This window comes from Centroberyx gerrardi, chromosome 20, assembly GCF_048128805.1.
Source record: "Centroberyx gerrardi isolate f3 chromosome 20, fCenGer3.hap1.cur.20231027, whole genome shotgun sequence".
Classification (NCBI taxonomy): Eukaryota; Metazoa; Chordata; class Actinopteri; order Beryciformes; family Berycidae; genus Centroberyx; species Centroberyx gerrardi.
This window is the reverse complement of record NC_136016.1, coordinates 4,089,756-4,106,491: the sequence shown is the minus strand read 5'-3', so window position 1 is coordinate 4,106,491 and position 16,736 is coordinate 4,089,756. Positions and strand designations below refer to the sequence as shown.

Genomic DNA, 16,736 nt, shown 5'->3' with positions numbered 1-16,736 from the left:
CCTCTTGCCCTTTTCACCGGGCTTCAGTCTAATATTACTTAGCCAGAAAAACTGTGGTTCTTTGGCTCTGTTTAACTTAACCAATGACATTATTTCTGCCTCCAGAGCAGCTCCTCCTCAAGGAAATGTTAGTAGAAATAAAACTCCAATCTGCAGTTTCTCCAATAGTCAAGTTACAGTACATACAAACACTGGACAACATAGAAAGGTACAGTGACAGCCTAACAAACACACTAACAGTCATAGTATACATCAACACAATATTAAACATGTATGGAAGAACCGAATGCACTGCAGGTACAATCACTTAGTTATGAGGACATGCAGGTATACACACAAAAAGGATAGAAACAGTCTTAGTACACTACAAAATCACACAAATTAAGTGAAGGAGGAGAGAGCTCTGTAGCAACACATAATATAACACATAATAAGTTCCACCTCTTATAACATAATAATGTATTACAATATCATGTTTTCTTACATTTTTTATCCATTTAAAGGGAAATTTTGTTACATTTTGACAAGTCATTACATTATCTGGCAGTTGTTATATTATCAGTTGCTACAAGCGCTAGAGAGAAGGGCACTGACCTATGAAGGGAATAGAGGACAGGGAGTCATGTGTGTGCTGCGCCAGGCTACCATTGGCCCTGCGGTTGAGGCTGGGACCCCCGGAGACAGGGGAGGGGGTCCCAGGCGAAGGCGTTAAACCGGGGGGCTCGGGCGACTCCACGGTTGCAGCGTAGTGGGGGTGCCGAAGAGCCTGGATGGGAGTCCGGCGGCCTGAGGGCGGCTTCTGCCTCAAGACCACTTCTTGATTTAGGGGGAGAGGGGAGATCACCTCCCTCTCCTCCCCTAGCCTGGCTCTGTCCTCGTCAGATGTAGGCAGGGCTGGGGTGGACTGGGGCCGGGGCACCGCCCCTCCCTCGCTGTCCGCAGGGCTGCTTCTGCTGCTGGAGCTCCAGTTGAAGTGGGGGCCGCTGTAGCTGGGCTCTCTGAAGGAGTGGGCCTGCTGGAGGAGGTGGCCGGCCTTGCGGCAGAAAGAGGGGCTGTAGCTTTTGTAGCCCACCAGCTCTTCCTCTTTGACTCTCCTGGTTTGGGGCTCGGCTACCTGCTGACCGGTCTGCCTGCCGCTTGGAGGCACTGCGGAGGGGGTCGTGATGGAGGATGTCACTGTGGTTTGGTGTTGCTGCCCTCCTGAGGCTTTCTGGTCTTTTTGCTCGCTGCCTTTTGTTGTTTGGGATCCTTGCGAAGTCCAAGTGTTTTCGAAGCGTGGCGAGACCAGTGCGGAGGCTTGCGCTAGCGTTTCCACCGAGCGCCCGTAGCTGTGCTCGTACTCGGCGTAGGCTGCCAGCAGGCTCTCTGAGCACGACCTGCTACCTGGTCCCGACACGCCACCCCAGCCCCCCAGCCAATAGGAGTCATGGGAGGCAGTGGCCGCCTGGTGGTGGAACAGGAGGGTTTCTCGTTTGCGTTGCTCAGCAGAGGGTGCGGAGGCAACCGTGGGTCCGGGGCCGAGCGCCAAGCCCAGCCCCAGCTCCACTAAACGGTCCTGAGATATACTGCGGTGGCGGGGGGACATGCGCTCGGCCGCCTCCGCCTGGCTGTAGTACCAGTCCGACAGCGCCTGGTGGCAGAGAGCGTCGGAGTGGGTGCGGGACGAGACCGGCAGGCTGCTCTTCCGCGGCGGAGGCAGAGTCGCCGAAGCGATGGCAGCGTTGTGGTTGGCAAAGTGAAAGTCCAGCGCGCTGATGGCCGAAGAGGAGCGGCCGCGGTGTCGCCCCGACGCGCCAAAATGGCCGCCGGTATCCTCGGGACCCCCGGACCAGCCGGAGGCGGGAGTAGCAGCGGCGGTGGGGCGGTTGTCCAGTGGGGAGGTGGCGGGGCCGGGTCGGCAGTGCCAGTTGTCCACGGGGCTGTGGTGGTTGTGGCTGGGCTGGGGGGCAGTGGAGCTGGGCTTGGAGGAAGGGTAACATAGAGGGGGCGGCTCGGGGAGGTTCCGGGCCCCTCCTGTATATGGCTCATTGCCTCGCAGGTAGGCATCCTGGGAGTACGCCTAAGGACATGAGGGGAGATGTCACAATGTAAAAAACAGCAGAGAGAGGGATATGGAAAAATGAAGGGATGAATAGATAGAGGACAGAGCGAGGCAGATGCAGCATGCACCATGCAGCAATATTTCTTTCTTTTTTCCAGCTAGAAAAGGGAAATAACTGCACCCTGTATAACAACCACTGCAGGGACTGAAAAATGCTGAAGTGAGGAAGTGACTTTAATCAAACAATAAATGGGCCAACAAATGGGCCATAAATACAGGTGCACAGTGACAAAAAAGTTTTCTTTTACTAAACTGAAACACATCTGTTACAATTTTGTCACTGTGCACCTATATTTTTGGCACAGAAAAGAAACTCAAATTTCTTCTTTGTTTTTTATCCCTGTATTGATTGTTCTGTTCCTTCCATGTTTTTCTTTATACCCACTTCTTATTTGCCCAATGGTAACAGTAGTCCTTTCTGCCCTTGTACAACTCCAAATGTTTGAAGTTTAAACTTAAATAGGTGTCTAGATTAATTAGGATTAATAGGAAAGATACCCATACCTTGCTAGTAACTAAACAGCCTAGCCAAACATTGCGGTTTAAGACAATAACAATGTGGAAAGAAGTAAAGGAGAGAAAAAGAAGAAAGCTAATACTCACACTTACCAACTGCAACACATCCTCGTCTTTGGGCATAATGGAGAGTTCGAGAATGTTTTCACTACAGAAAGAGATAAGAGAAGATTAGCAAAATCATTGAGAGCCAGGTTAGACGTTCTATATGTTATAGATAATATTAAAACTTATAAGTAATTGTAAGTCTCCCACCTGTTTTGGATGAGTGCGATCACCTGAGAGTAGGTTTTCCCCAGGATGCTCTCCCCATTCACCTTCACCAGCCTGTCCCCTGGAGTACACACACACATTCAGAGGGAGTGTGAAGGGTGTTTGCATGTGTTTGTGTGTGTGTATGCATGTGCGTGTGATGACCCAGGCTCTGCCATCGCACCAACTTCCTACATTTCCCATTCACTTCCCTTTCAATTTCACCAGAATCGACTCATTTCTATTTCTATACAAAAGGTGTGATGTCCATATCAGTATCCATATCTATCATAAAGGCGTGTGTGTGTGTGTGTGTGTGTGTGTGTGCATGTGTGTATCCTACCTGTACACAGTCCAGCTTGCTGGGCGGGGCCATTGTCCCTGACACTCTTCACAAAGATGGTGTCCATTGGCTCTAAACGAGATCGCTGACAACCTGCTTAAACAAACACGCGCACACACACAGACACACACACACAATGATGATTCAACTATTAACTGTGAACTGAGTGAATCCAAACATTTCCTGTATAGAAAATATAAGCAAAACCCAACAAAGTCGAGGCACCTAACATACATCCTGGGCATTCATTCATTATAAAATAGAACAGAATAGATTAAATATTTCCTTTTCCCAGACACAGAGACACATACAGACCCAGTAGTTTACAACAAACTGTCCACACAGTGCTGAGTCATTACATAAATCACACAACAGTCCTCTGATTATTTCATAAATCATACATCGGTTTAATCCACAGCCACAGAAATCACAACATTTGAAGGACGTAATTAGATTAAACCAAATTGTTTTGTTTTGATTTGTGGAAGCTGGTCATGTTGGCCCACAGGCAGGATGGTGTATTTTGTGTGGGAAGTGGGTGGCTATCATAGAAATACAAACCACAACAGACACATGCCAGCTTGGAAATGGCTGCTTAAGAAACGCCTGCTAGATGACAACATTCATAAAGAGTGTGTGACTAACAACTTGGCATACAACATAAAGCACCCACCTTTTCCAGTTGCATTTCCATTCTCTTCATCCTATGAGAGAAACAAAGAGCAGTCATTAGAGAGCAGAGTAGAGGAAGACCACAGGGTGGCGCTGGTCAGCTCAATGTGGACTCTCTCTCTCTCTCTCTCACACACACACACACACACACACACACACACACACACACACACACACACACACACACACACACACACACACACACACACACATTTCAACCCCACCCTCCACTCCCAGGCCAAGTTCGAGTGGCCCCAGCTGACTGGGCAGTTTGGCTTGTTGCTGAGAGACGTGCTGTTGGCTTGGCTACCTGACTGGCTCATTTACTGACTGACTGTCTGTCTGTCTGACTGACTGTCTGTCTGACTGACTGCCTGATTTACTGACCAAGTTCAAGTTCAAGTTTGTTTATTTATATAGCCATTCATCACAAGCATGTCTAAAAGGACTTTACAGAGAATGAGCCTAACTAGATCTAACTGACCAACAATCATGACTGACTGACTAACTGACTGACAGACTGACTAACTAACTGACTGACTGATTTACTTACTGACTAACTGTTTTACTGACTGACTGACTGTCTAACTCACTGACCAATTGACTAACTATGTCTGAATAACTCACTGTCTGACTAAATGTCTAACTAAATAACTGACCGATTAACTGAATAACTGATTGATTGACTGACTGACTGTCTGACTATCTGTCTTACTGACTGTCTGACTGACTGACTGACTGTCTGACTGACTATCTCACTTACTGTCTGTCTGACTGACTGTCTGGCTGGCTGGGCCTAGTTGGGGGCTTTGATGCTTCGCTGAGTTAGCTCATTCCTGACCTGGCCAGACAAAGAGCTTTGGCCACACAGACTACAGATCTGCTGCTGCACAGCACCAGCTTCTCTCCAGGCTGGAAGGACATAAACATGGAAAACTACAATACCCAGAGGTCTATGTGGCTGTGGGAAAATGATGCAGAGGAAACTCTCCCACAACTTGGTGGTTAAACGCACTTAAACTACTTGGAAGTGTTCACATGGTTCACATGGTCAAACTTGTTGGAAGTCGTCACAACACCATGACCACAACACCAAGTTTTCTGTAGACTTAAGTTACTCCTGATCAGCTTTTTCACACTTAACACACATGAACTTGGTGATTACACATTCATGTTTGACAGCAAACTAAACATTGTAAAGTGAACCACAAATCCAAAATGCAGCCAGTAGTTGTGTCCTGCCATGGCATGTTATGTTATGAGAGTTATGATCACAACATAACTTATGTGATGAAAATCATTCATTTTGTTGTTTTTTAAATCAACATCTCATTCCCTACACTTTATTACAGGTATTTCCTTGTTGTTGATGCCAGAATTCAGGAAGTCACAGAAATTGGGATCTATCGCCAAACCCGAATTCTCAAGTAGTATTTACCATTTGAATACATAGCTGTTATGGTACAGCTTTATCACTCTTAATTTGAAATTTGGTCTATGCAAAAAGGATTCACATATACCTCTTCCAAGGTTTTAAATAGGTCCCATTCAGACTTAAAATGTAAGTAAATGCAAATGAATTGCAGCAAAATGTTACAGCTCTTCGGGCTATGAATGAAGCGGAGTGTGTACAGGCTCCACTGTCATTATTTTTACCAGCCAAATCGTTTTTATTTATTTATTTTTTAAATAGAAGTGCTGTGAAAGCCTCTGAGAAAAAAAATCTTAAATAGATGTTAAACCGGTCAACAACATGTAATTAGTTAAGCCTGGGAACAGAGGTGGCAAGACATAAAAAATAAAAACCAAAGAGTTTAGGCATTTTCTGATTCTGAAAGATGAAATGGTCCTCTAATTGGCTCCTGCATGTTAGTGAGAAAAGATCACCAAAAAACTATTACCAAACTGATATCAAATCCTAATACCTAGTCAACTTTATAGCAAAATCTCTCATCCATTGTTAAATCCTTGTCGTTTTGGGGTTCAAAAAGGTGACACAGTCCTTTAAATTGGCCTTGGTTCTCTCTTGACCTTATGACCCTGACATGTGGTGCAGGTTTAACCCCTTAGTTAGAAGAGGTTAGTTTAGCAGATTAGCTCTAGCCATTACATGAGATTAGTCTACAGAGCTAACCACTCCAGCATCCATTACAAGACCATGTGTTGTCTGTAAGATCTGTGTTGTTCTGACTGTGGCATCTGACCCCTTCGCAGTGTTTCCCACACATAGACTTTACTTGGGCGGGCCGCCCAGGTATATTAACGGCCGCCAAAGTATATTTGGCGACCCATTTTAGCATTTTTTATTTTTATTTTTTTATCCGTCTGAGAGAACGAGGCCAACCGCGAGGCCGGTGTGCTATACGGCTACTATTTTATGTAGCTATTATAGTAAAAGAAAAAGTACAGGCGCTGGTATATACATTAACTGTCCTTTTATTCCAAAAGTCGTATTTAATAAAGCCCCGGAGGGCGGGAGTGGATGAACCCGGTTAAACAGTAACCGCCCGTACGGGATGCTCTAAGAAGTAAAGCGAACGCACCCGCAACGAGGCAGGGATCATTTCATTGGTCAACACTACACCTGGCATTCTATTGGTTGGGGAATTTTGACAGGGTTGTTGCACAAAAAATCCGAGAGCAGAGCAGAAATCCGAGAGCAGAGCAGAAATCCGAGAGCAGACGTTTCACGAGCGCACAGAAGCAGCCTGAGTGCGAGGAGAAGGGCTGAAGCTGGAGCGCAGGAAATCTGTGTGCAAGCAACATTATATCTGAGTGCAAGCATGCAGTTTGAGCAGAAACAGAGCAAATCTAAGTGCAAGCAGGAGATATTTGAGTGCGAGGACAGGGTTTGAGGGAAACCATTACAAAATCTGAACGTGAAATCAATAAATCATGCTCTCAAATTGAACGACCACGCTCTTGATTAAAGATAGGAAAAAATCTCCATATCTGTTCGCCTCCCACTGCACACGCGTGAGGGATATTTTTTTTTCCATGCCAAGAAGACGGCCGACTGAATTCCCGAAAAGAAGAACTCACAGTTAACGTTACTCGGAATACAGCTGAGTTTCCGAGATTAGCACACTGTATAGCCTAGCTGCTAGTCAGTATCCACTGAGTGGACTGATAACGTTAATATTAACTTTTTAACTCTGACTCTGAATGTTTGCTCCCTCAATCCAGATTAATATTGAAAAATATTTTCAAAGAAGGAAAAGGATTCATCCTGAGGAGGAGCAGGACAGTCTGGACCAGAGGAGCTGAGCAGTAAAACAGAGCAGATAATAAATAATGACAAAGGCTGTAATGTAACGATGTAAAGATACAGGAGAGACTGACAGCAGAGAGATGCAGCAGGGCAGAGGGGCAGAACAGCTACAGAACAGTGTAGCACTGTTTATATTTTTAAGTTATGTTATCTTTGACACAAAGTACTTTAGATATATACAGGTTAGTTATTTGTTTTGTTTGACAAATGGAACTATTTAAAATGGAGTACATTAGATAATTTTTCAGCCATCCAGGTAGTGGGATCCTTTATTGATATTAGCCTATATATTGACAATATAAGAGAATACAAGAATAAAACGGTAGTTTCGCAAGTACATTCGAATTCTGTGGGAAACACTGCTTCGCTATGACCAGACTGCCGATGAGTGCCTCTGTAATGTGCAAGAAGTGTATTTGATTTCAACTGTAAGTAATGGGGTAGAAACAAAGTAGATCTCTGTGTACGTCATCTACATGTGTACATTTAATATATTGCTAATGTAAATAGTTTATAGTTTGCATATTCGTTTCTTCATATTCTCATATTTTGTCACCTGTTATATATCGCATATATCTTGATATATTTTTTAAATTTTTTATACAATATATTTTCATATTGTAAATATATTCACCATCTCAGTATGTTCTACTGCTGTTATTTTGTATACCCTTCCACTTCATATATTTCACATTCACATTTCTTCTTAATACATTTTAATGTTGAAATTGTTGATTGTCTATGTGTAATACCCCTCCTTTGCTCCATTCTTATTCATATATTTTTTTCTTTTGTGGTATCCTATTACTATTTGCTGCTTCTACGACCCAGTTTCCCCACAGGGATGTAAATGTCATGGCCAAGTACAGCCTCAATGTTAACACCTTAGCGCTCAGTTCTGTTTGTTTCGTCTGACTGCTCACATTCACTTTAAAAAGTGTCCCACATCCGAGTTCAGTTTGAACAGACCTCCATCCTGAAATGAAAAAAGACGTCACATCTGGACAGTCTGTCATGGAAGTCACTGAAATTACAGTCCATGCTCTAGTCCTAACCAAGATTTGCTGTGCAGCCCAGATGAGACTTCATCAGCCCTCTAGTTTTTTTTTGTGTTTGTTTGTTAAATTTGCAAGCTTGCTGTCTCTCCACTGGCTGCTTTAGTCGTTGTCCTCAATGTTTTTCTGGTCAAATGGATGCAGTGATCTGTCCCATTCAGAGTGATATGAAAACCACATGCATTCTGATCTGACAGTTCAGTTCAGGCTGTCGCATGGCCATGGATCAGATATGTATCAGATTTAGGACCACATATGAATATGGGCCAAATCAGAAATGAAAAGATCAGATTCCATTAGGGCTTTCAATTGCCCCTAAAATCTAATTTGACTGAAATTAAAATATTAATGATAAAATGTACACAGTACTTACACATGAAAGCTGGGTGCAATGAACGGACAATGCGTTCTACAAATAGAGATTCTAGCCATGGTTGATTCACAGCATGCGTTTTTTCAGTTATTCAGTTTCTTGAAAGATCTGAGTTGGTGTTCTGCTGATTCTTGCCTGAAGGAGTAGTAGGCTAATCTCCTTGTCAGGCTGGGTGTTTTCTGCCAGGATGCCGCTAGCGAGCATGTGTGTGCTAAAAACAAACTAGCAGGCTAGAGGAAGACATTGCGAGAGCGACAGAGAATGAGAGTCTATGGAGACAAAGCATGGGGAGCCAGTGATGCTTTCAGTTCAATCGGCTGTAAAAACAAAATTATTTTTTTCCCCCTCACATGTGACACAGATCTGATGTTTTCTAATCAGTGTGAACAGCAAGACGCGTCATGGAGTCATATTTTTTCAACTCCAATCTGGACCACATGGATATTTGATAAAAAAATCTGATCCCGAGTCATGCAAACTACATGTGACTTGTATTTGAAAGCTCAAATTGGAATTTGTCAGTGTCAGCAAACACATCATTCACCTGAGACAACTGTCATAATTCTGGCAGCTTTGCTGAGCCAGCATTAGCATGGAGGACGAGACACAACAATGGAAAGAAAGCTAAATTGATTGCTATTTGGGGAGACACCTCACTTCAGTCAACATTTGAAGGCACATATTGTAACCAGAATGTGTTTGAAACAATTTTGAGTGAAAAGAATATTAAAAACTAGCCCACACAGTGAGCAAGTGAAACATAGGTACAAAAACAGATGTGGCATCCTTTGTTACTGTTACTCTTGTCTTTTCAACCTCGCTGTCAGTTCATATTGGTATCAGATATGGCTTACATCCAAGAATAGATATGAACAGCCATCCAAAAAAATCAGATATGAACAGCATTTCAGAATTGGGCATGAAAGCCTGCGGTGTGAACGCCTTAGACTAAGGTATGGTGAGTGCCGCATGTTACACCAAACTGACACCCGTGCCTTAAGCTCGGTTCCAGCTGGGACATCAAAGTTTTGCGTCTGCAACAGAAGAGGTTCAGGGCCAAAGTCCCACCCTAGGGAGAAGCCCGGTTACCTTGAGGTTGTGGAGGGAGGACTCTGGCGGGTAGACGATGAAGTGTCGCAGCGTGAAGCCGAATCCCTGCGAGTTCTTCTGGAGGAGAATGGTCCGCGGGCCGTGCCACGACACGCCCTCCACCTCACCCGATGACAGCGGCCGCCGCCTGTTCTCGTTGGTCGCCACCATGCCATCTCGCCGCCCTTTAGCCTATCAGAGAGAAAAGATGGAAAGGGAGGGTTTTGGATTAATAAAAGCTAGCAGTAGCTTTCCCTTTCAACTTGGTGGGACGTGAACACTTAACATCAGTCTGTGTCAAGCTACAAGTGTTTTGGAGTAGAGACTAGGGCTAAAGACGAGACAGTTCACTGTGTCACAGTAACCTACATTTGGAAACAAATGTATCATAGACTATTCACTTTTACTAAGAAAATTATCAAATGGATCTTCAACCACATCACAGCTTTTTTTCCAGTTATTTCTCTTTGGTTGTTACAACAGAATGACATTGGCTGTTACAGTGGTTGTTACAGTGCCAGTGTGTAAAACTAATGAATGAACAGACAAATACCACAAAAAGCGTGTGTGTGTTCCATTCACAGAGGACTCGACCCAAACCCAACCTGGGCACAATTCCACCAATGCCTGGAATTTCTCAGCAGCTTCCTCTCTCTACAGAGGAAACTCTATTTTCACTAACAACCTCACCCGTAATCACATTTATTACCTCCAGCCAACAATGGCAGAGTTAAAAATATATACTGTCTATTAATAACAGTCATGGAACAACAGGAACTTATTAGGCCTCATAAACACACACCTGGAAAATCATATGAACAATAGACGGTCAAGGGAGCGCACATCAAGAGAGCACACACACACGCACACACACATCTTCACAAAGAGTACGACAAAAAAACATCCATTCATCTTTTTGTGGGATACAGGCGAGCCAAGAGCCAAGCCAGCAGCTCAGATATAGACAAACTCACAATGGATCTTCCCATACTAAGCACAGTTCAAACCAAAGTCAAAGACAAAAATGATATAATACATTTTCTCCATTGGAAAGAACCAACATCGCTCTATATTTAAAAATTAGGTTGACTTGCTTTGATTTCTGACATGATTCATGTGGCTCTTAATATAGCTGTGATATGATGGATATGATGCAGTTTGATTGATTACATATTTATTATAGAATTGATCAATACTACATTGGATGTCTATGGGAAGCCCTTAACCTGAATTGATTCTAATGTACACAAGTATTCATGAATATGTTTTTATGGGGATAAACACTGAATACTTCTATACTCTATTTTTTGGTTAAAATATCCGTATCAGCCTTCAAAAACCCATACTGGTCAAACCACAGTAGATGGTATTGAGGAGATTCTCTGATATTAATACTGTTATGCCGGATATCCAGTAACCTACTGGTGTTACTGGCAGAAGCTGCCTCTGACTGTCCATTTGTTTCTCAAGATAAGTAAGTACTTCCCATCTCATTGGACTAAGTAGAAAAAGATGAATGGCTGCCATGGGGGCGGGGGTGATAACATTCTGCACACACACTCTCAAATGGAAACACACACACTCACACATTCACGCACCATCACTTTCTCAGATCGAAACACACACATGAAAATACAGACATACCCACCCAGACACATAGATACACACACACACACACACTCAAACCCAGCCAGTTGGTGACCTTACGACAACAACAGGAAGTGTGTTTCTTGAGACAGGAAGTGGATGGCCGAGCCCGTCGTAGGCGGTGGTTCGGGGAAACCTTCGCCTCTAAGAATAGTTCCAGCGCCGGGGAGGAGACACACACTTTCCAGTGAGGAAGCCAATCAGTTTCGCTTATTTTATGCACATACTATTGCCATTATACTGTATGTGCTTCAAACAAAAAACAACAAATTGGCTTATTTGGTGAGTTCTAACACAGCGATCCCCCCAGCATATTGCAATAATGACTAGCAGGAGTCAAGTGAATATTTCATTGATTTGAAAAGGTGACAAGATGAATGAGACGGTCTTACTCTTTGCAGGGTATCTGCAAGTACAGTATCAGACAGTCAAACTTCAGACTTTTTAAGACCTTAAGACCAATTTAAAAACTAAAATAAAGAAGCAAAAAACTGGCAAAAATAGCCTATTTCCGATTGAACATACTATAGCTGACAAAAGTCCTGAAACTATGATTGAGCAAAATAAGAAAAAAAGACACCATGAAATTAAATGTTTAGCGAAATGATGTCCAACATGTTTGTCATATTGTATTAACCCTGTTTCGTAGTCAACATGCATAATGAGACCAAGTGAAAGTACAAGTAAAACAAAATCTTTTGGTGAAACTACACTCATTTGTCTCACTTTCCAACTCTGCCTCCACTAAATATCACCGAATGTAAAGAATCTGTCAATACCGCTGATAGAAAATAAACCTGCATAACATGGTGAACGAATTAAGACCTCTAATTACTGTTTAAGACATTTTAAGGCCTTTAAGTTGGATGATTTAAGACTTTTTCAGCGTTAGATGATGTTCTTGGAGATGCTGGGATGACTGTAGTAGCCGTGACTCTCAACCAAAGACTAAACAAAGACTGGATGTTGTGCTATTCTCTTGAGGATATTATCCTAGGCATGGCTTCAGGAGCAGAATGGAAATAACCTCAGAGGATTCCTACCCACTGACATTTCTCTGTGTGTGTGTGTGATGGATGTGGGTGTGTGAGAGAGTTGTGCTCACACATACATACAGCAAAGCCCCAAACCCTGGAGTCATCATATCATTTGGTGTGTGTAGGGATAGTGGTGGAGGGGGTCAGACTGTATATTCTTGTGTGTTAAAATTTCCCCGTCATCTTCCATTTTCTGCACCTAACATTTCACAATAAGTGTATGTAAACACAAACACTGAGGTGAGATATGCTTACCTCTCTCTCTCTCTCTCTCTCTCTCTCACACACACCTTACTCGCCCACCCACTCTTATTACTAGTGTGAAATGCCAAGAATGCCAGTGTCTGTTTTACTCAATGCTGTGATTTCTGCCAGCTCTCTCCATGACACAGCTATGTCCCCATTGCCCCACCAGGAGATTCAATGCAAGCCAATGCAAATCTTGTTTCAACAATCAAGTGACATTATCTTCATCCTAGTAGGTGGTGTCCCTTATTTCAATATAGTATCACTTGGTTAACAATTCCAACACAAATGAAACTGCATTGAAAATTGATTGAAGAAAATTATGATTAAATGAACAGATGAAATGACATTTTTTCAGTGCATGTCATCGCTCCACAATGCATGTTGTGATTTGTTTTCAGAAGAATATACTGCGTCATAATTTGGAACATGCTTAGCGGGCTTGGTAGAGTCATTCATCTAATTGCACACTGAAAACATGTCCGTCTTAACAAGTCAATTAGTCTCATATTCAGTATTCAAATGTGCTAATTGGGTGCGGTAACTCCACTTGTTTCCAATGCAGTTTCACTTGTTTCAGTGTCAATATGTCAAAACATTGTAGAATAAGAAAATGACACTCAATTCAAGAAAATTCTTGAAGAAAGTTGATTTGCATTGGAAACAAGTGGCATTATATCATCCCATTGGCGTACTTCTTCACTTTTGTTTAAAAAAAACAACAAATATTTTAAGTTTTACTTTACTGATGTGTTTAGATGGATATTTTTGGCAGTGGAGCATTTTGGATCATCTCATATTTGCTTGCATGGATTTATTATTTGAATGTTACATGTTTATTGTTATGTGCTGGTGATTTGTGTGTGTTTTATTCAATGTATTTAGATGCTTTGGCAGCACTGCTCATCTAACATTCATGCCAATAAAGCAGAAAGAATTGAACTGAACTGCAAGAAAGAAAGAGAGACAGAGAGAGACAGAGGTTGAGAGAGTGACACAATGCAAAAAGACACACACGCGCCCGGCACACACAGATCACATAATGCAAACTGACAGATACTTTATATAATAATACACACACACATACACACACACAAACACACACAGTACGCATAGAAACTGGATTACTAAGACACTCCCACTAGCGTACAAACATACAGTGTGTGTTGCAAACAGCATGACCCTTGCTGCATACTTGAACAGATGACGCTAATACGCGCCACACACACCCACGCATGCACACACACACACACACGCGCGCGCACACACAGAGATATATATATACACATCGATTTCATATAAATCTACATAAATCTATGTGCGTGGTCAAGTCTCATCTCCCTTCCCCTCTGCTAGTCAACAGGCCCCCTCAGCACTGCATTACATAACACCTTCAGGAGGCACAGAGACACAGCAAAACATAACACACACACACACACACACACACACACACACACACTAGAATGAATCAAACACCATGTGTTGAATCTCCCTCCAAACTGCAGCTAATGAAACGCCAGTAATGGCCTCCTTGTTCAAAAGTCAGATTTCTGATCTAGAGCAGCAAATTGCTTGTATGTTAAAAAAAAATGTAACTTTTCAAAACTTAAGAAAATTTCCTGTTTTCACATTGTCTTGAATGTGTTTTTAAAATTATGCAATGTATTTTGAATGGGTACCATGGCCCCTTGGGTTACTAATGGATCAGGTGAACCTTTAATTCACAGGTAAGTAGCCTAATAATATGAAAAATCGCAAAAACTAGAGTTACAAGGCTTCACTGTGAAAGCAGAAAATGCTTCAAAACAGTAAAATGAGCCACACAGCTAGGAATAACGCCTGACTCATTGTGAATGTGTGGGACGCCTCCATCCTGCCACACGCGAGGCGCGGGTTTAATAATAAAACAGCAGTCCACGTGGTGGGAAAGGAGAGGGAGTGTCCTTTCCCATCACCTGCACTGATCAGTGCCGACAGGAAAGGTTAAAGCAAGATGGCGGAAGAAGCATCCCAGAGGAATTACACCTGTCCACAGTCATCAGATCAGTCAGAGGACGGGAGACGATGGGAGAGGAGGATCATCCAGACTGACGACAGCGATGGCTGTTTTTAGAGCTGCAGTCAATCTACTATGCACAAGGACGCACCAATACCGATATCCAACACTGCTGCTGGATATTGGGCCGATACCATGACAAAACATGATTTTATTACAAGCTGAGGTCATTTACAAGCTTCCCCCAAGCTTCTGTTATTCAGAAAAAACTTCATTGGCCAATCAGTATTCAACAAAGCTGTATAATAAGTAATATTAATGTTTCCCTGCAGAGGTTGTGCCTTGCTCTGTCCATTAATGCAAGACCACAGTGTCTGTCAAATATGCCAAACATTTCAAGTTCCTTATATTGACAGCCAGCCAGCCACTTTGTTTAAATATGGATGGAAATTCACGGTTATATTTACATATTTAACACATACCGAATCTGAGTAGCAACAGTGAACATAAAGACAGCAGTAAGGGCGTCAACTGTATAAGCCATACCTTAGCTTAAGTAAAAATATGATTTTATTGATCATTATAATGGAGAGCAAAGTCCAAGAAAATATCCTCACACGAGCATTTAGGACCAATGTACCAGTCAGAAATTACTTGAAAAAAACGTTTTGATGTTGTGGTGGCAAATGATTTTAGATGGGTTCCTTCCTGCCCACAGCTACTTAAAAACAGTATGTACCACCTGCAATAAAAAAAAATGTTCTTTGCATGTTTAATTTTTTAATCTAATTGTTCAACATGTTTTTTTTTGTAAATAAATTCTTCTTTTAAAGGCAGTAATGTATCCCAGAGTTTCCCCTACCATTGAATAAGTGGGGTGTGTCACCCCATAACTGCTAACCTTAAAAGAATTTCATTAGTCTGGATTTCAGTGGAGAGTTTTAGTGTCCCATGATGGTCTAAATGCTGTTTTAGAGGCTTTTCAACTATCATAAGGGCAAAATTCTGGGGTGGAACACTGAATACTTGGCTTGAAAATGGTCAAATTTAACGATACAGAATATTGGTACAAAATATCAGCAATAAAATACAGGTATCGCATCAGCCCTCGAAGACCCATATTGGTATAACCCAATACTTAATGCATTCCCCTCTTACCCAGGACAGACGATGGCGCTGTATGACCCTCCGGGAGCCCCGTCTTCTGGGCGATGCGATGGGGGTCGGCCGGGGCGAGGCGCAGGGCGAAACACCCCGTAACACTGCAAGCCAGATACAGCGAGGCTCTGCGTCGCTACAGTCCACCCCTACCGAACACTGGAAACGCCACTCGTGGCCCGACGGGGCCGGCGCAACGCCTGACACCCTCAACATAGCACATGCACACTCGTACACACATGTACGTGCAGTCGACACACGCGCGCTCACACACACCGAGGGTCACAAGGCTGTGGACCCAGCAACCAAGATGTTCGGTCACCTACGCACGATCTCTGCTTGAGGCATGGTGGTCGAGAGTCGAAGGGCGATGGCCACAATCCGTGTTAAATCAATGCTAAACACACTTCCACGAGGTAAATCAACTATTCACGCTTCACCATCACCATAACGGATCCGGAACGCCAAGTCTAGACATGTGAATTTGTAATCCTTGAGTTGGACTCGGCTTGAGGTTCTGGTTTTTCATGGTCCATGTTGGGTATCATCCTCTGGGCAGCTCTTCTGATCTCCTCTCTCTCTTGGGTCACTGGACAGATTCAGGATCAGCGCTTGGTAGGCCTCAAAGGCAGAGGATCATGCCACGCTGATCCCGATACAGTCCAAAGCCGAAAGGATGTGTCCACTTTTCGATTGGGTTAGACTTCATTTAGTAAATCTAGTCTTGTTTTCTACCCTGTTGATTTGAGCTAGTCCTCATCTTTGCCCATCAGGGTTTGACTTATTCCTTGACGATCAAATTCAAGACAAATCTAGCCTATATGATCAATCAATCGTTGGACAAATCTTGACCTCTTCTCGCCTTCTCTCACCTTCGGTTCAGTCCAATTCACAGGTTCAGTTTTGGAATCTGACTTCAATAGCCTCCTTCCATTTGGAATGTGAGTCAAATCTGAATTATTCCGCTCCTGCGTGCGACG

The 16,736-nt window shown here is 43.1% G+C and overlaps 1 protein-coding gene across 1 annotated transcript in view; it reads right to left on the bottom strand.

Annotated features, from left to right (window-relative positions):
• The window catches only part of LOC139931239 (rho GTPase-activating protein 23-like), a 28,118-nt gene extending 12,146 nt beyond the window's left edge, over positions 1–15,972 (bottom strand). Inside the window, exons 1-7 of the mRNA XM_071924686.2 lie at positions 15,757–15,972; positions 9,673–9,864; positions 3,886–3,916; positions 3,213–3,308; positions 2,873–2,951; positions 2,705–2,765; positions 595–2,059 (exon numbers count right to left, since the gene is read on the bottom strand). Of these exons, the coding sequence (XP_071780787.2) occupies positions 595–2,059; positions 2,705–2,765; positions 2,873–2,951; positions 3,213–3,308; positions 3,886–3,916; positions 9,673–9,864; positions 15,757–15,972 (2,140 nt within the window). The remainder of the gene's footprint in view (positions 1–594; positions 2,060–2,704; positions 2,766–2,872; positions 2,952–3,212; positions 3,309–3,885; positions 3,917–9,672; positions 9,865–15,756) is intronic.
• Positions 15,973–16,736: the final 764 nt, after the last annotated feature.